Genomic DNA, 19,936 nt, shown 5'->3' on the forward strand with positions numbered 1-19,936 from the left:
AAGCATGGATCTCCTGTAGAATACATTATTGAACACAGGCCAACATGAAGCGGCACTATTAAGCTTAATAACAGGCATGCAGAAAGATATTACTTTCCCATTTTAGACAAATTCATTACGTCATTACAAAAAGTGCACAATATGTCGGCATTAGTCTGTTGCTTAAGGTCCGTAGAAGTATAGAATGTGATAAGAATGCGGTCCTCCTGTTCCAAGATTCCAATAATTCATACATCTCAGGTATCATTATTTTCATTTCTTGAAAGCTTGTTGCTTTGCGGAAGGAAGGTTCTAGGAGTTTCTTGTTCGGTTCCAAAACACTTTCTTTTATAACACTGTCGATTGGTGGCGGTGGTCTTTTGTAACCCTTTCTTGGCGGTCTTCTTAGATAAATGCTCCAGCAACATTATAGAAGTTGGGGCCGCTCCTTCTTCTTATACAATATATAGCCTGGTGGAGTAAAGGACATACATTATATAACATTATAAGTAGTAAAGAGGTCCCCCATTTTGTTTTCTCTTAATTATATATTTTTTTATATTTTAATTTTTTATATATACATATATATTTTTTAAATATTAGATTATTTATTTTCTTTCGCATTTAAGAGGAGCTCACGTGTCGCCTCGCACCCCCCCCCCCCGCAATTTTTAGTGCACGAGCTACTAGCGGGTTAATCATCAACTCGGCTCCGCTATTAATCATTCCCTCGCATTGAATATGTGAAGGAGGGGATCCTGTTGCCGATAATGTATCAGTGCTAGGGTGCCACACCAAGATATGGGTGCTGGTACTGGACGGCATACCCGGGAACTTTCTAAATGAGCGGACCCTGGGACTATTAACCCTTAAATAACGCGTCATGAACATTCTATGTAGTGATTCACCAAAGTTATACTTAATTAATTCACCTGAATTCAAGCAGGGAAAGCAAACATAACATACTGGTATCAAAAGCACTAAATGGGAGTCTTTAGCTGATCAAAGCAATGTAGAATAGAAAGGAGTCAGCTCCTAAATAAGTAACCCTATGAATCTGCCCCTTTAACCCACAGATTGGGGCAAACGCTGTAAGACTATGGGGCAAACACAGTGCCCAGGTATGACTGCTGGCCTTGATCGCCAAGGGCTTGTGCAGTATCACTGAATAAGCAGGGTCCGGAGGAACTTACCCAGAATATCCCCCCAACTGTAAGAAACGTTCCAAGGCCAACTGCTAAAGCGATGACGATGATTTTCCAAGGGGCCACAGTGGGTACTGTAAAAAAATAATTGAGACATCATCATCAGTCTGTCTCTGCCGGCCCGTATGTTAAACAAGCTTTGTGCTCGGTGTACTTACTGGAAGTTGGTCCACTGGTCACGCTGTGGGCTGTAGTGTTTGGATTCGTAGAACTTGAAGATGTTGACTGACTCTTGTTGTCCGTGATTGGACGAGTGGTGGAGCTAGGGGATATTTCTTGGCTAGTTGGCTGATTACTGGTGGAGATGGATTCTGTCCGCCTGGTGGATTCTGTCCGGCTACTGGTTTCTGTCTGGCTGCTGGTTCCAGTGCTAGGTTGAGTGGCAGGATTAGTGCTGTTGTGTATTGGCTGACTAGTTGGCGACCTACTGTAAGAGGTCACTGTGTTAATGGTGGATTCTGCTCGGCTACTGGTGCCAGTTCCGGGAAGAGTCACCGAGCTAAGATGAGTTTGTTGGCTGCTTGGTCCAGGGCTAGAAGAAGTCATTGGGTTGTTGGTGGATTCTGTCAGGTTACTGGGAACAGTTATAGGTCGACTGCTGATGTGTTCTTGTTGGGTGGTTGGTCGAACAGAAGCAGACATCACTGTGCTACTGGTGGATTCTGTTTGGTTAGTGGTCTTTGTGCTGGGAAGAGTCACAGGGCTACTGTTGTTGTGTACTGGTTGGCTGGTTGGCCGAGTACCGGAAGAGGTCACTGCATTAATGGTGGATCCACTAGTGATCTCAGTGCTGGGAGAACTCACAGGTCTACTGTTGTTTGTTATTGGCTGGCTGGTTGATCCAGTATTGGATGAGGGCATTGTATTACTGATGGGTTCTGGTTGGTTGCTGGTCACAGGGCTACTGCTGTTGTGTTCTTCCTGGTTGGTTGGTTTAGAAGTAGTAGAGGTCACGGTGTTGCCCTCAGTTTCCATTTGGCTGCTTGTTTCTGTGCTGGAAAGAGTCACAGGGCTACTTTTGTTGTGTACTGGCTGGCTGGTTGGCCTGATACTGGAAAAGGTTTCTGTGTTACTAGTGGGTTCTGTGATACTACTGGTGATTGTACTGGGGAATGTCACAAGACTACTGTTGTTATTTATTGGCTTACTGGCGGATTCAGTACTGGATAAGGACACTGTATTACTGATGGATTCTGGTTGGCTACTGGTCACAGTCCCTGAAAAAGTCACAGGGCTACTGCTGTTGTTTACTGGTTGGCTAGTTGGCCCAGTACTAGAAGAGGTTTCTCTTTTACCTGTAGATTCTGGTTGGCTACTGGTCATGGTACTTGGAAGTGTCACAGGGCTATTGATTGGCTTTCTGGTTGGTTCAGTACTGGATAAGGGCATTGTGGATTGTTGCTGGCTACTGGTCTCAGTACTTTGATTAGTCACAGGGCTACTGTTGTGTTCTGGTTGGCTGGTTTGTTTAGTAGTAGCAGAGGTCACGGCATTACTGGTGGTTTCCATGTGGCTATTTGTCTCAGTCCTTGGAAGAGTCACAGGGCTACTGCTGTTGTGTATTGGCTGACTGGTTGGCCCCGTACTTAAAAAGGTTTCTGTGTTACTACTGGTTACTGTGCTGGCGAACGTCACAGGATGGCTGTTGTTGTTTATTGGCTTGCTGGCTGGTTCAGTACTGGACAAAGGCACCATGTTACTGGAGGATTCTGGTTGGCTACTTGTCTCAGTTATTGGAAGAGTCACAGGGCTAGTACTGTTGTTTACTGATTGGCTGGTTGGCAAAGTACTGGAGGAAGTGACTGTGCCAGTGAAAGGGGTACTGCTGATGTGTACTGGTTGGCTGGTTGGCCCAGTGCTAGAAGATATTTCTGTGTTATTAGTGAATTCTGGTTGGTTACCCGTCATGGGAAAACTTGCAGGGCTACTGCTGTTGTGTACTGTTTGGCTAGTTGGCCCAATACTGAAAGAGGGCACCATGTTACTGGTGGATTCTTGTTGGCTACTGTTCTCAGTGGTAGGAAGAGTCACAGGGCTACTACTACTATGTACTGATTGGCTGGTTGGCAAAGTACTGGAGGAAGTGACTGTGCTACTTGTTTCTGTTGGCCTCTTGGTCTCAGTACTAGGAAGAGTCGCATGGCTACTGTGTATTACCTGGCTAGTTGGCTCAGTACTGGAAAACATCACTGTGTTACTAATTAATCCTGTTTGGTCACTGGTTCCAATGCCTGGAGGAGTCACAGGGGTACTTTTGTTCAATGACTGGCTAGTTGTTTCAGTAGTGAATGCAGGCACTGTCTTACTGGTGGATTCTTGTAGGCTACTGGTCTCAGTGATGAGGAGTGTCACAGGGCTACTGGCATTGTGTACGGTTTGGCTGGTTGGCAAACTAGTACTAGAGGAGGTCACTGTGGTAGTTGTTGTTTCTGCTTGGCTGCTTGTCTCAAAGCTGGGAAGAGTCGCACGGCTAATGTGTATTGTTTGGCCAGTTGCCTCAGTAGTGGAAAACATTGCTGTGTTACTAATGAATTCTGTTTGGCTACTGGTTCCAATGCTTGGAAGAGTCACAAGGCTACTATTTTCAGTTAGACTGGTTGGCCAACTACTAGAAGAAGGCAATATGTTAATAGTAGATTCCTTTTGGGTGGTGGTCTTGCTGCTAGGAAAAGTCACAAAGCCACTGCTGTTTATTGGCTGACTGGTTGGTTCATTACTGGATGAGAACCCTGTGTTACTGGTAGATTCTGATTGGATACTCGTCTTGGTATTGGGAGCAGTCGCATGGCTGCTGCTGTGTGTTTCTGGTTGGCTAGTTGGCATAATAGTGGAAAAGTCCAATGTGCTAGTTTTTGTTTCCTCTTGACTACTAGTCTTAGTGCTGGGCAGCGTCACAGGACTAGTGCTGTTGTGTTGTGGTTGGCTGGTTGATCCAGTAGTGTGAGAGGTCACTGCATCATTAGTGGTTTCCATTTGATTACTGGTCTCAGTGCTAGGAAGAGTCACAAGACTACTGCTGTTTGTTATTGGCTGGCTGGTAGGTTCAGTTGAAGAGGTGGAAGAGGATACTGTGCCACTAGTGGATTCTTGTTGCCTACTAGTCTCAATGCTGGGAGTAGTAACAGAGCTACTGCTGTCTTGTACTGGTTGGCTGGCTGACCTACCAATAGAAGAGGTTAATGTGTTACTGGAGGATTCTTGTTGGCTGCTAGTCCTTGGAGGAGTCACAGGGTTAGTGCTGTGGTTTTCTGGTGGACCAGTTGGCTGCGTACTCGGAGAAGTCACTGTGTTGCTGGTTAATATTGTTTGGCTATCGGTTTCAGTGTTGTGAAGAGTGACAGGGGTGCTGTTGTCATTTACTGATTGGCTGGTTGGCCCAGTACTGGAAGAGGATTCTGTGTTACTGGTGGGTTCTGTTCTTCTGCTGCTGGTGGCTGGCTCCATAGGGACAGAGGTCACTGTGCTACTTGTTTCCTCTTGACTACTGGGAAGAGTCACATGGCTACTGTGTATTGTCTTGCTGGTTGTCTCCGTACTTGAAAATGTCACTGTGTTACTAATGAATTCTGTTTGGCTACTGGTTCCAATGCTGGGAATAGTCACAGGGCTACCGTTGTTTATTGGCTGACTGGTTGGTTCATTACTGGATGAGGACCCTGTGTTACTGGTGGATTCTGATTGCATACTTGTCTTGGTACTGGGAAGAGTCACATGGCTGCTGCGGTTTTCTGGCTGGCTAGTTGGCTCATTAGTGGAAATGTTTACTGTGCTAGTTGTTGTTTCCTCTTGGCTACTGGTCCCAGTGCTGGGGAGTGTCATGGGGCTGCTGTTGTGTCCCGGTTGGCTGGCTGGTCCAGTAGTTCCAGAGGTCACTGTTTCGCTGGAAGTTTCTGTTTGGGTACTGTTTTCAGAGCTGGGGAGGCTAGTTGGTTTAGTAATTACAGAGCTCACTGTGTCACTGGTGGTTTCCATTTTACTAGTTGCCTTAGCACTGGGCAGGGTCACAGGACTACTGCTGTTTTGTTGTGGTTGGCTGGTTGATCCAGTAGTGTGAGAGATCACTGCATCATTAGTGATTTCCATTTGATTACTGGTCGTAGTGATAGGAAGAGTCACCAGACTACTGCTGTTTTTTATTGGCTGGCTGGTAGCTTCAGTGGAAGAGGTGGAAGAGGATAGTGTGCCACTGGTGGATTCTTGTTGGCTACTAGTGTCGATCCCAGGAATAGTAACAGGGTTACTGTTGTCTTGTACTGGTTGGCTGACTGACCAAGTGATGGAAGAGGTTAATGTGTTACTAGAGGATTCTTGTTGGCTGCTGGTCATAGCCCTTGGAGGAGACACAGGGCTAGTGCTATGGTTTTCTGGTGGACCGGTTGGCTGCGTACTCAGAGAAGTCACTGTGTTGCTGGTTAATATTGTTTGGCTATTGGTTTCAGTGTTGTGAAAAGTGACAGGAGTACTGTTGTCATTGACTGCTTGGCTGGTTGGCACAGCACTTGAAGATGTTTCTGTGTCACTGGCAGGTTCCTTACTACTGCTGGTGGTGGTTGGCTCCATGGGGACAGAGGTCACTATGCTACTTGTTTCCTCTTGACTACTGGGAAGAGTCACAGGGCTACTGTGTATTGTCTTGCTGGTTGTCTCAGTACTTGAAAATGTCACTGTGTTACTAATGAATTCTGTTAGGCTACTGGTTCCAATGCTGGGAAGAGTCACAGGGCTACCGTTGTTTATTGGCTGACTGGTTGGTTCATTAGTGGATAAGGACCCTGTGTTACTGGTGGATTCTGATTGTATACTCGTCTTGGTAATGGGAAGAGTCACATGGCTGCTGCTGTGGTTTTCTGTCTGGCTAGTTGGCTCATTAGTGGAAATGTTTACTGTGCTAGTTGTTGTTTCCTCTTGGTTACTAGTTCCAGTGCTGGGAAGAGTCACAGGGCTGGTGTTGTGTTCAGGTTGGCTTGTTGGTCCAGTAGTTCCAGAGGTCACTGTTTCGCTGGTAGATTCCATTTGGCTACTGTTTTCAGAGCTGGGAAGACTAGTTAGTTTAGTAATGGTAGAGCTCACTGTGTCACTGGTGGTTTCCATTTCACTAGTTGCCTTAGTGCTGGGCAGCGTCACAGGACTACTGCTGTTGTGTTGTGGTTGGCTGGTTGATCCAGTATTGTGAGAGATCACTGCATCATTAGTGATTTCCATTTGACTACTGGTCGTAGTCCTAGGGAGAGTCACCAGACTACTGCTGTTTTTTATTGGCTGGCTGGTAGGTTCAGTGGAAGAGGATACTGTGCCACCAGTGGATTCTTGTTGGCTACTAGTCTCAATCCTGGGAACAGTAACAGGGCTACTGCTGTCTTGTACTGATTGGCTGGCTGACCAAGTGATAGAAGAGGTCAATGTGTTACTTAAGGATTCTTGTTGGCTGCTGGTCTCAGTCCTTGGAGGAGTCACAGGGCTAGTACTTTGGTTTTCTGGTGGACCGGTTGACTGCATACTCAAAGAAGTCAATGTGTTGCTGGTTAATATTGTTTGACTATTGGTTTCAGTGTTGTGAAGAGTGACAGGGGTGCTGTTGTCATTGACTGATTGGCTGGTTGGCCCAGTATTGGAAGAGGATTCTGTGTTACTGGGGGGTTTCGTTGTACTGCTGGTGGTGGTTGACTCCATGGGGACAGAGGTCTCTATGCTACTTGTTTCCTCTTGACTACTGGGAAGAGTCACAGGACTACTGTGTATTGTCTTGCTGGTTGTCTCAGTACTTGAAAATGTCACTGTGTTACTAATGAATTCTGTTTGGCTACTGGTTCCAATGCTGGGAAGAGTCACAAGGCTACTGTTGTTTATTGGCTGACTGGTTGGTTCATTACTGGATGAGGACCCTGTGTTACTGGTAGATTCTGATTGGAAACTCGTCTTGGTACTGGGAAGAGTCACATGGCTGCTGCTGTGGTTTTCTGGCTGGCTAGTTGGCCCATTAGTGGAAATGTTTACTGTGCTAGTTGTTGTTTCCTCTTGGCTACTGGTCCCAGTGCTGGGAAGTGTGACAGGGCTGCTGTTGTTGTGTTCTGGTTGGCTGGTTGGTCCAGTAGTTCCAGAGGTCACTGTTTCGCTGGTAGTTTCCATTTGGCTACTGTTTTCAGAGCTGGGAAGACTAGTTGGTTTAGTAATTACAGAGCTCACTGTGTCACTGGTGGTTTCCATTTTGCTAGTTGCCTTAGTGCTGGGCAGCGTCACAGGACTACTGCTGTTGTGTTGTGGTTGGCTGGTTGATCCAGTAGTGTGAGAGATCACTGCATCATTAGTGGTTTCCATTTGACTACTGGTCGTAGTGATAGGAAGAGTCACCATACTACTGCTGTTTTGTATTGGCTGGGTGGTAGGTTCAGTGGAAGAAGTGGATAGTGTGCCAATGGCAGAATCTTGTTGGCTACTAGTGTCAATCCCAGGAACAGTAACAGGGCTACTGCTGTCTTGTACTGATTGGCTGGCTGACCAAGTGATGGAAGAGGTCAATGTGTTACTTGATGATTCTTGTTGGCTGCTGGTCTCAGTCCTTGGAGGAGTCACAGGGCTAGTACTGTGGTTTTCTGGTGGACCGGTTGGCTGCATACTCGAAGAAGTCAATGTGTTGCTGGTTAATATTGTTTGGCTATTGGTTTCAGTGTGACTGACAGGGGTACTGTTGTCATTTACTGATTGGCTGGTTGGCCCATTACTGGAAGAGGATTCTGTGTTACCGGTGGTTTCCATTTCACTGCTGGTGGTTGGCTCCATGGGGACAGAGGTCACTATGCTACTTGTTTCCTCTTGACTACTGGGAAGAGTCACAGAGCTACTGTGTATTGTCTTGCTTGTTGTCTCAGTACTTGAAAATGTCACTGTGTTACTAATGAATTCTGTTTGGCTACTGGTTCCAATGCTGGGAAGAGTCACAGGGCTACTGTTGTTGGTTATTGGCTGACTGGTTGGTTCATTACTGAATGATGACTCTGTATTACCAGTTGATTCTGATTGGATACCCATTGTGAAACTGGGAAGAGTCACATGGCTGCTGCTGTGGTTTTCTGGTTGGCTAGTTGGGCCATTAGTGGAAATGTTTACAGTGCTAGTTGTTGTTTCCTCTTGGCTACTGGTCCCAGTGCTGGGAAGTGTCACTTGGCTACTGTAGTTGTGTTGTGGTTGGCTGGTTGGTCCATTAGTTCCAGAGGTCACTGTTTCACTGGTAGTTTCCATTTTGTTAGTGGTCTCAGTGCTGGGAAGGGTCACAGGACTACTGCTGGTGTGTAATGGTTGGCTGCTTTCCAACGTACTGGAAGTAGCCTCTTTGTCACTGGTGATTTCTATTTGGCTACTGGTCTCAGTGCTGGGGAGAGTCACAGTGTTATTACTGCTGTGCACTGATTGGCTGGTAGGCCCAGTTGAGAGCTCCATTTTACTGCTGGATACTAACTGGCTACTGGTCTCCATCACAGGGCTGCCGCTGCTGAGAATTAACCAGCTGGTGGTCGAGTCCACAGAGCTAGTAGCACCAGTTCCTGGTGTCGATGTCCGGCCAGTTGCAGTTGGTCGGTTAGACGTCATAGTTACAGCAGAGGTCTCTGTAGTACTGTCTATTGTCGGTTGGCTACTAGCTTCAGCGGTGAAATACATTTCCGTCTTTGTATCCATTGTCCAAAGGTAGTTTGGATCGTCCGTAGTGGCTGGAACTAGAATGTTTGCAATTGTGCCCACTATTGGGGAGAAGAGGTTTCCTCGGACACTCGAATCTAGAAAAGAGACAAATATTATGTTTCATGTATCTTTTACCTAGTTACACATATGATCTGCCTGAACTACCTTCAACAACATGCTTTGTTACATAAATGTATTGAGTTTCTATACACTGGTAGAAAACATGTTGTTCTGTATAGGGGTAATGAGCATCATAGTGTTTTATGCTGGCGATGAAGGCAAAATGCCACCCAAGTCCATATAAAGGTACAGATTTACAATTTGATCGTAAATACCGCACTCTACTTCTGGGCTAGAAAAGGGTTAAATTCCCCATTTTCTTTCAACGAGAAGGCTAGATTTCCCAAATTCTACTCTTTTTCCTCAAAAATTTCTCCATCTATCTATACATGGGGGGGGGGGTGGGCTGAGATGTATCATAATGCTTAGGAGGTGGCCGGTGCCAGGCAGAACCCTATAACCGGACATTTGATTGTGCGTGTTCACATGCACCCTTTCCATGCTGGCTCTCCCTTATACAATAATACCGAGTATCTACACCTAATAAGAATACTACATTTAAAGGTGAAAAGCTGAGTTTTAAGAACTGTTTACCAAACTAACAGATTTGGGGAATTCAGTCCTTCCCCTTCCATTGTAGCATTAATAATAGGTGTTTATACTCAGTATTTCTATAGAAGGGTGAGCCAGCATGGCCTGAAACCGATATACGGCTTAGCATTAAATGTAACCTCTAGATTGTATCTTCTTTTAAAATTCCTTTCAGTTGAAGGGGGGCTAACCCGGCACCCCCCCAAAAAAAATTAGATTGTGACGACCGTCTCTGGCGTGATACATCTAACAAAAAAGTTGACCTGATCTAATTATCAAAATCCATAAAATTTTGTCCAGATTTCAGTTGAAGGGGGGATAACTCGTCACCCCCTCACAAAATCAGATTGTGACTACCGCCTCTTGCATGATAGATCTAACGAATATCTGTCAACATCAATAACATTTAATCACAATTTCAATTTGGGGGGGCCTCAGTAAAAATGCAAGATCTCCGGAATTAAAAATTTAGGCTGATCAAACCTGATCTACCCCAGAGCTATCATAACCAATAACATTTTTAGCCCCCCCGAAAAAAAATTAGAGTGGATCTAATGAAAAAAATCAGTTGATCTAACATGAATGATCTTTTGTTAAAATTCTTAATATGGGGGCTTTCCCAGGTAAGGTAAAAAAAAAAAAAAAAAAGGGGTGTTTTGTTGGACGTTTTAGAAAAAAACCTCTATTTTGTGTTTTCACAAATAAAATCCATTCACCAAAAACCATAAAAACCCAGCAGCAAAAAATAAACCAACGGGATAAAGAAATAGCCTCACTTCTCATTCTCGTTTCATACAATGAAATAGAAAATGCATATCATTGGCAATTAACATGCTGCACAACATAGTGTTACAGAGTATCATCATACATGTAATAATACAATTAAATAAATAATTCTTGGTAAAAAAAAAAATATCGTAGTACATGAATTTGCTGCAGTGTATGCTTATACCGAGTATCTATATGTTGCATAAGGAGGTAATACAGATAGATAGATAGAGAAAAATAAAGAAAGAACAAAGTTAAGATAGATAGAAAAAAAAGAAATAAAGAAAAAGATAAATAGATAAAAGGTAGACAGATAGAGAAAAAGAAAAATGATAAACAGATAAAAGGTAAGCAGAGAAAAAGAAAAAAAGAAATAGGATAAATAGATAAAAGGTAGGCAGAGGAAACCAAAAAAAGAAATGGGATACAAAGATAAAAGGTAAGCAGAGAAAAAGAAAAAGGATAAAAAGATAAAAGGTAAGCAGAGAAAGAAAAAAAGAGAATAAATAGATAAAAGGTAGGCAGAGAAAAACCAAAAAAGAAATAGGATAAAAAGATAAAATGTAAGCAAATAGAGGAAAAGAAAGACAATAAACAGATAAAAGTGAAATAGATTTATTTAGGTTCTTACCATCTGCGAGTAGCAGCAGTCCGAGGCACACGATGATATTTAGTCCCGCGTACTTCATGTTTGCCCTCGCATGCGTCAGGCTGTTCCTTAAAGTTGTGATATAGGAAAGAAATGAAGGCAAGAAGTGACTCGGGTAAAAGTATATATACCCTGAAGTTTTGAGATCACGGGGGGGGGGGGGTGGGTGATGCGAGTGTGACATCACTGGGGGTTTTGTGAGCAGCGTGTACATTCAATGGCCAGGCTGGTACAGTAAGGAAGGTGATTCAAGTGTTCTTCTACTAAATATAGAAACTCTTATCTATAGGGTGTGGTGTATCTGTTTATATACACAGCGGTAAATGCTTAGGGATTAGCGATCGTAGCGATGAAAAAGTCGCCTGGAGATCGTGGGAATCTAATAGTCAAAAGCAAATCATCCGAAAACGAATGACTTTCTCTAGAACTTCCTACGGTGTCATTTTCCTAAGGAACAGCCTGTTCAAAGGAGCTTACAATCTATCATCCCAATACCCTCAGCCTGGATGCTGGGAGAATCCATCCCTTCTCCGTATCTCTCTCTCTCACCCAAGCGGCCCCTCTCCATCCACCTCCTCTTAATAGATCCTAAAATCTGCTCGTGTTCTATACATAAAATGTAATGCGTTGATAGACAGACAGATACATGGCTGGACAGTGAACCGGAGAGATAAATATCTAGATATCCAGAATAATATCAAGAAAAATACATATCTAGACAGACAGACAGACAGATACATATCTAGATAGATAGACGGATAGATACATATCTAGGTAGCTAGCTAGATAGATAGATAGATAGATAGATAGACAGACAAACAGATAGATAAATATCTAGATAGATAGATATGAAAACAGTAACCTGAAACCCTTTTTTTTTGTAGGAACTAAAGATTTTTCCCGGCAGCTGAACATTCAAAGGCACAATAGTTAGAAAGAAACTGAACTGCTCTCTCTAAAAGTTCTAGATCTAGATAGATCTAGAACCATCAACTGTAAGGGGGTCTAAGGCAAGCCATAGGCGGCTCATGACTTTTGCCCTAAAGATCTATCACCCTTTTTTGGGTGGACTAACGCCCCATCCGTTCCCTTTTCTCTCTCTTCCGATTTAGGATGACATTTAGTGGGCTTCCGATTGTGGGAACCTTACGATAGATCCTGTAGAGGACAATACTCCAGCGACCAGAACTTTCTTATGACTCCCTAGGTAGCCGGGCTGGGTACGTTTAATAACTTAGTTATTGGTGTCTTGCCAAAACGTCTTAATGTTACCAGAAATAGGAAAACACTTCCTTCAGCTTAAATAAGTCGTTACTTTTCAGTATCTCGGCTATCGCGGAATCTTGCGATGTGTTGGCGCGATGCGTCGGGTAAATGTTATTATATGTTCACGAAATAACTTATTACACCAAAGGACATGGCTACAGCTTCCCTTTTAGCTGATAAAGTTATTGCCCCAACTTAAAATCAATTGTGATCAATTTGAAATAAAAAATAATAAAAAAAATCCTTTTTTGTGTGTTTTCACGAATAAATAGGGTGGCCCACGAACAAGGACTTCTCAAGGCATCAGGAGGGTGCACTTTATTTGTTCAATGAAGCCTCTAGAATACACTGAATTATGGTTCCCCGGCAGGAATCGAGACCCCCCTACATGGCTGGTAGATGGTCAGACTGTAATTTAGACTGAGGCGTTCTATTGTTCCCCACAGGCAGTATGATAAGGAGTCGGGGGGGTTTGTCTAGTAGATTGGGGATCAGATAACAGAGCGAGGACTGATACAAATGGCTGATATGCAGCTGTCTGAAAAAATTATATTATGGGGCAAAAAAATACAACTTTTTAGAAAAGAAAACGGCTCAATATTGTTAAAAAACATTTTTTTTATTTGATAAAAGTAATTGGAGATCCCCTGGCAGATTCTATAAAGCGCCACCCGTTTTTAATCCTCCGGTTTAAAGAATACGATCTCCCCACGCGCTCGTAGACGTAAGGAACACAAAGGAACACTGTGTTTTTTTTTCATTTTAAATTGTAAGCTCTTTTCACTCCGCAGAGCCGTATATTCATAACTGTCTCCCGATTACGCTACGCCGCTCCTTAACCAAACATCGCTGTAAGGAAAATGTCTTGCGCAAACCCCGGCTGAGGCGTGGAGATCTCTTGAAGCTGAGATGCATCATATTTAGCAGGAACGCCGTGTGATTAATCACAGCCGAGAGTGCGGGATTAATGGCACTAAACGTTTGCACAATTGCTCAATTAGAGCCAAATATCTGAAGATTAGTGATGTGAGGAAACGATGTTTATTTGCGCAGAGAAATGGCACGATATTGCTCTTTTTCTGCCAGTTGACATAAAAACGTTCTTTGCTGGTAACAGGTGAATAAAGCCATAATGCCGATTAATTACGGGCAGGCGTTTGGAATAAAATGGCATTTATCCTATTGCCGAGCGTCTTTTGAATTTGTTAAAACTAGAAGAAACCCAATAAGGAGCCGCTTACATCTCCGGCACCGGCTATGCAAGGTCTATTCTTTTATTTCTCTCCTCTTTTTTTGTCAGACTCCATTCATTCCTCTTTTTCCTTTCTACAACCTTTTCTCTTCCAACTATTCCTCTGTTTCTCCCCTTTATTCCTCTCTGCTTCCTTCTGTCCACTCTTTTAATGTTCTCTAGTATATATATATTTCTATTTGTCTCTATGATTCTTTCATCTTCTCCATTCATTTGTTTTCTACTCAATTTCTCTGTTTTCTCTCCTCCACTCATTTTAGTTCTTCCTCCATTCCAAGTTGTTCCTACCTTCCGCAACTCTACATTTCTCTCCTCTGTTCATCTCAGCTGCCACTATATTCTATTTCTCTCTGTTCCTTTTCCTCACCTCCATTCCCATTTTTCTCTTTCATTTCTCTCTGTTCCATTCCTCTATTTGTTCTTTCTCTTCTTTTTTTAACTGTTTCACCAGAACATTTTCATCTTTTCCCCTCTCTTTCTGTTTCCTAAAACACTCCTCCTCCCTGTTCTTCACAGTCATGACCTCCTGCCTCATATAGCTCACCATGTCAGTGTAATTAAGGGAACTGCAAACAAATGTTTTGCCATTATTCCCCCTCAGGCCAGCAATTATTAACAGCATTAACCTTTTCTAATCAGTGTAATAGTCGATTACGCAATTGGTAACATTTCTACCTTATATATATAGCTTTGTCGCTATTGTTGGAATAGGGAGAGGTATGTTTGTACATGTATGTGAGCATGAATGTATAAGTGGTGTGAGTGGTAGTGTGTGTGTGTGTGTTAGAATAAGTGTGTATGCGCCTGTTAGTGAGTATGAGTAAGTATATGTGTAAGCATGTGTATGTGTGTTAGAATGGGAAATGTGTGTTTGCGTATGTATGCCAGTGTATGTTGCCTGGGGTAAAGAAGGCACAGACAAGCTGTTTGGGGGCAATGATGGCAGGAACAAGCTATTTGGTGCAAAGATGGGGGTTACGATGGTACTGATAAGCTGTTTGGGGCAAAGGTGACACTGTGGTGCATGTATCTTGGTGAAATTGGGCATATTTCGGACCAGGGCCCTGTGGTTTATACTTATGCCCCTGCCCAGTCAAGACAAGTCTCTGAAACCATTTTTTAAAGGTTACATTTTATTAATCTACTGAAATGTCACACTAGCTATGAGCCTTCTGGATCCAGATCTGTGCTACATCTTTATCCATTCATTTGTAGAGAGCTTTTCATGTAAACAAGGTTTAGATTACAAAATCATTGCTCTATTTGTTCTAAGTTTCTTGGTATTTCATGTGTGGCAAATATTGACTCAATTAAGTAAGCAAATAAAAGGAACGAGAGAAAAGAAAACATAGAACATTTCCTCGTCTTTATCACCGTCAGCCTCAGCCAATCAGGGTTTAGTGTTCTAAGACAGGTGAACTCCAGGTACTCCATCCTGCATGCACTCGCTTACAAACTTATTACAGAACCAGCGGAACCCTCAACCAGCTCAGAACCCTAAGGACCCTACGTTGGCCACACAGCTGAGCCGGCCTAAGGACTATAGGATGAAGTCCCATTTTCCCCAAACCGTCCTTGCAAAAACCTATTTCTTGGTATTTAAATCATAAAAAAGTGGTACTACTTTACCCATTTAGCTCTTATCATCATCTACGGTAATAATTAACATTCTATGGATGAACTCCTGCTAATACTAGGAGGTGATAGGAGGAGGTGGGACCGCCCACCGACATCAGTGGGACTTCCTGTCTGGAACCTGCAAGGGGGGGCTCCGGGTACCCAGAGCCAGAAACTTCCCAGGTCCTATCAAGTGAGTGCTTGTTGCTGTCGGCCGGCAGCCCACCGACGCCAGCTGGCCAGCTTTGGAGTTCCAAGATTCCATAAAGTCACCAAAACATTGATCTTTTGATAATAAAAATGTATTTATTTTAATTAATAATTTAAAATTCACAGATATTTCATCCACAATATATTAAGTTAAACCGTTACATTATTAACACTAGATAGTATCAGAGACATTGGTTAGTATCAGGCCACGGATAATGCAATTACGGTATTTTTTACACTAAATCCTCGTTCACTACGTAGACGGTGGTGTGACGGCGGCGGCGGCGTTTCCTCGCGTACAATATAACCTGACAAAGATAAGCATTAAATCAAAGTGTTAATTTTAAAATATGAATAAACAAACATGTTGTTCATATGTACGGTGATTATGGTGAACAATTGAGGTTCGGGTTTGGTTCATTTTGGAAATGGGAAATGCAAATGTTTGTTTTGGAAATGTAATTTGTCAAAGAGATTTTTAAGCGTATTGTCTCGCGGAACACAGAATTAAATGTATCTCATGAGAAGTATCCATGGCCTTCAGGCCGGGGAGGATAAGGTTCTGTAAGCTCTGAGGGGTGCATGTGGAACATTGAGAGGAATATAACCACTTAAGCAGAAATTCAATTATTTAAATACCTTTTGATGGATGGGGAAGTCATAAAATATTCTGAAAATAAACTTCTAAGAGGGAAAAGAGTGAAGGTTTGAGAGGCATCTTCTTGTGGTTGAGTGAAGAGGTGAAATGGACCTGTTGTGGGCTTTGAAGGGTAAGGTGAGGGACAGCTTGTGGATCGCATGGTTGGAAAGGGGCATTTAGGAGTGCTAAGGGGTTGAGAATTAGTTACAGGCCCTCAATGTTGTAGGTCGGGGTCAAGCAGTAGCTGTAACGATGCCCATATGAACAACAATTGTGTTGCCAGATTGCATGAACTAACTGTCCCAGTTAAGTCACCAATAGGACCTATTTACTGTAATGCTTGGCTACGCTGCTTGACCATAAAGCCAAATAACAGAAAAGAGCTAAATATTTTTTTATACTTTCTATTGGTTTATATGGAACCAAGACAAATGTCTTGTACATCCCTGCTAACCCCACCAACACGGGTGTAAACAACTTACCGTAAAGATGCAGGCCAAAAGGAAGGAGGTAGCAACGATAACTGACCAGCAGATGATGATGATGACCCAGTAGGGCAAACCTGCGGCAGCTCCAGACACTGTTATAACTAAACACAAAACACTTTTATTAAATTTAGATGTCTATTGTTATTCTGGTTCAGGGTGTGTTTATTGTAGTTTGTTAACTTACATGAAGTCTCTGCTATGATTGTGGTGTCTAGAGATGCATTGTTGCTGGTCAGCGCTGCTGGATTATAGGAACTGGATGAAATTTCAGTTGTTCTGGATGTGGTTGACCTTCTGCCTGTTGATACCGTTTGGCCGTTGGTCATGGATTTGGAAGAAGTAATTACGCTGGTGGATACCACTGTACTGCTAACTGGTACCAATCTACTGCTGGCTGTGGCCACTGTATTGTTAACGGGTACTGTTGCATTCGTCTTGTAGGTGGGTTTTGTCAGTGTGCTACTTACTGGTACAAGTGGGTAACTGGTACTGGTTCTAGACTTGGTTGTGGTCATTGTACTATTAACTGGTGCCTGTGGGCTAGTGGTGCTAGGGGTACTGTTTCTTGAGTTTTGTGTGGTAACTGTATTGTCAATTGGTTGCAGTTGGCTAGTCATATTTGGTCTAAAGTTGGATGTAGTCATTGCAGTGTTATGTTGTACTGGTTGGCCAGTGGTATCTGTTCTTGAGTTGGATGTATTGTCTGTACTGACAAGTTGGCTTGTGGTAGTAGCTATAGAGTTGGGTGTGGTCTTGGTGTTATCTGGTTTATGTGGGCTAGTGGTACTTGTTCTATAGTTGGTTGTCATCCTTGTACTATTTATTGGTTCCAATGGCCTAGTGGTACTGGTTTTAGAATTGGGTGTGGAAACTGTGGTGTTAACTTGTTCCAGTGGACTAGTAGTATTGGTTCTATAGTTGGTTGTGGTCACTGTGCCTTCAATTGGTACCAGTGGACTAATGTTATTGGTCACTGTGCTGTTGACTAGCACCACTTGGCTGGAGGTACTGTTTGCAGAGTTAGTTATGATCACTGTAGTGTTAACTGTCTCTGGTGGGCTCATGGTACTGGTTCTAGAGTTGATTATGATCACTGTACTGTTAACTGGTACCAGTGGTCTAATGGTACTGGTTTTAGAGTTGGGTGTGGTCACTGAACTGCTAACTAATTCCAGTGGGATAAGGGTACTAGCTCTAGAGTTGGGTATGTTCATTGTAGTGTTAAGTGGCTCTGTGCTAGTGGTGTTTGTTCTAGAGTTTTGTGCAGTAATTGTTCTGTTAATTGGTTTTAGTGTGCTAGTTGTATAGGTTTTAGAATTGGATTGTGTCTCTGTACTGTTGACTGGTATTAGTGGGCTATTGTTACTGGTTCTAGTGTATGGTCTTGTCACTGAACTTCTTACTTGTTCCGTTGGGCCAAGAGCACTGGTTCTAGAGTTGAGGGTGGTTCCTGTACTGCTAACTGGTACCAATGGACTATTGATACTGGTTCCAGAGTGTGGTCTGGTCATTGAACTGCTAACTGGTTCCATTGAATGAGTAGTACTGGCTTTAGAGTTGTGAGTAGTCTCTAAACTGTTAACTGGTTCCGGGTAGCCAGTGGTATTGGTTTTAGAATCAGATGTGGTATCTGTACTGCGCACTGGTATAAATGGGCTATTTTCACTGGTTTCAGAGGATGGTCCAGTCACTGAACTGCTACCTGGTTCTGTTGGAATAGGGGTACTGGTTCTAGAGTTGAGAGTATTCTCTGTAATGCTAACTGATTCCAGTGGACTATTGGTATTGGTTCTAGAGTTGAGCGTGGTCTCTGTACTGATAACTAGTTCTAGCTGGCTTGTGGTACTGGTTCTAGAGTTGAATGTGGTTTCTGTGCTGTACACTGGCACTGAAGGGCTTGGGGCATTGGTTTTAGAGTTGACTGTGCTCTCTGAACTGCTAACTAGTTCCTGTGGCCTAGTGGTACTGGTTCTAAAGTTGGTTATGCGCACTGTAGTGATAAGTGTCTCTGGCCGGCTAGAGGTATCGGTTCCAGAGTTGTGTGTAGTAACTGTACTGTCATTTGGTTCCAGTTGGCTACTAGTACTAGTTCTAAAGTTGTCTGTGGTCTCTGTACTGTTAACAGGAACAAGAAGATTGGTGACACGGGTTTCTGAGTTGGCTGTGGTCTCTGAACTATTAACTGGCTCCGTTAAGCTAGTGCCACTGGTTCTAGAGTATTGTATGCTAACTGTACTGTCAATTGGTTTAAGATGGCTAGTGATACTGGTTTTAGAAATGAGTGTGGTCTCTATACCACTAACTGGCACAAGAAGACTTATAGCACTTGTTTCAGAGTTTTGTGTGGTCATTGGACTGTTAACTGGTTCTGCTGGGCTAGTGGTACTGATTCTATAGTTGGTTGTGGTCTCTGTACTGTTTACTGGTACAAGTGGACTATTGGAATTGGTTCTAGAATTGGGCATGGTCAGTGCATTGCTAAGTGTTACTAGAGGACTAGTGTCACTGGTTTTATAGTTGATTCTGGTCACTAAACTGCTAACTGGTTCCATTGGGCTAGCAGTACTGGTTCTAGAGTTAGATGTGGCCCATGTACTGTTTTCTGGTACCAGTGGACTAGTAGCAAATATTTCAAAGTTGGATGTGGTCTCTAAACTGTTAACTGGTACCAGAGGGCTATTGGCCCTGGTTTCAGAGTTGGGTGTTGTCACTGAACTGTTAACTAGTTCTGCTGGGCTAGTGGTACTGATTCTAGAGCTGGTTATGGTCTCTGTACTGTATACTGGTTCCAGTGGACTATTGGTATTGGTTCTAGAATTGGGCATGGTCAGTGCATTGCTAAGTGTTACTAGAGGACTAGTGTCACTGGTTTTAGAGTTGATGCTGGTCACTAAAGTGCTAACTGGTTCCATTGGGCTAGCAGTACTGGTTCTAGAGTTAGATGTACTGTTTCCTGGTACCAGTGGACTAGTAGCAAATATTTCAGTGTTGGATGTGGTCTCTAAACTGTTAACTGGTACCAGAGGGCTATTGGCCCTGGTTTCAGAGTTGGCTGTGGTCACTGAACTGCTAACTAGTTCCAGTGGGCTAGTGGTGCTGGTTCTAGGGGTTTGTGTAGTTATTGTACTGTGGCTTGTGGCATTGGTTTTAGAATTTGATGTGATATTTGTACTGTGTACTGGTATATGTGGGCTAATATTACTGGTTGCAGAGTAAAGTCTGGTCACTGAACTGCTACCTAGTTCCATTGGAATAGGGGTACTGGTTCTAGTGTTGAGAATACTCTCTGTAACACTAACTGATTCCATTGGACTATTGTTATTGGTTCTAGAGTTGGGTGTTGTCTCTATACTGTTCACTGGTACAATGAGACTAATGGCACCAGTTTCAGAGATGGGTGTGGTCTCTAAACTGCTAATTAGTTCTAGCTGGTTTGTGGTACTGGTTCTAGAGTTGAATGTGGTCTCTGTGCTGTACAGTGTCACTGGAGGGACATTGGTATTAGAGTTGACTGTGCTCTCTGGACTGCTAACTGGT

At 43.2% G+C, this 19,936-nt stretch overlaps 1 protein-coding gene across 1 annotated transcript; it reads right to left on the reverse strand.

Moving 5' to 3' along the window:
- Nucleotides 1-1,286: 1,286 nt before the first annotated feature.
- LOC128503910 (uncharacterized) lies at nt 1,287-10,966 on the reverse strand. The gene is made up of 3 exons (XM_053474106.1): nt 10,909-10,966; nt 5,058-8,953; nt 1,287-4,967 (listed from the first exon to the last, which is right to left on the reverse strand). The coding sequence occupies exons 1-3, from the start codon at nt 10,964-10,966 to the stop codon at nt 1,287-1,289; spliced, it is 7,635 nt and encodes a 2,544-aa protein (XP_053330081.1).
- Between the last annotated feature and the right edge of the window lie 8,970 nt (nt 10,967-19,936).

This window comes from Spea bombifrons, chromosome 8 (assembly GCF_027358695.1).
Source record: "Spea bombifrons isolate aSpeBom1 chromosome 8, aSpeBom1.2.pri, whole genome shotgun sequence".
Lineage (NCBI taxonomy): Eukaryota > Metazoa > Chordata > Amphibia > Anura > Pelobatidae > Spea > Spea bombifrons.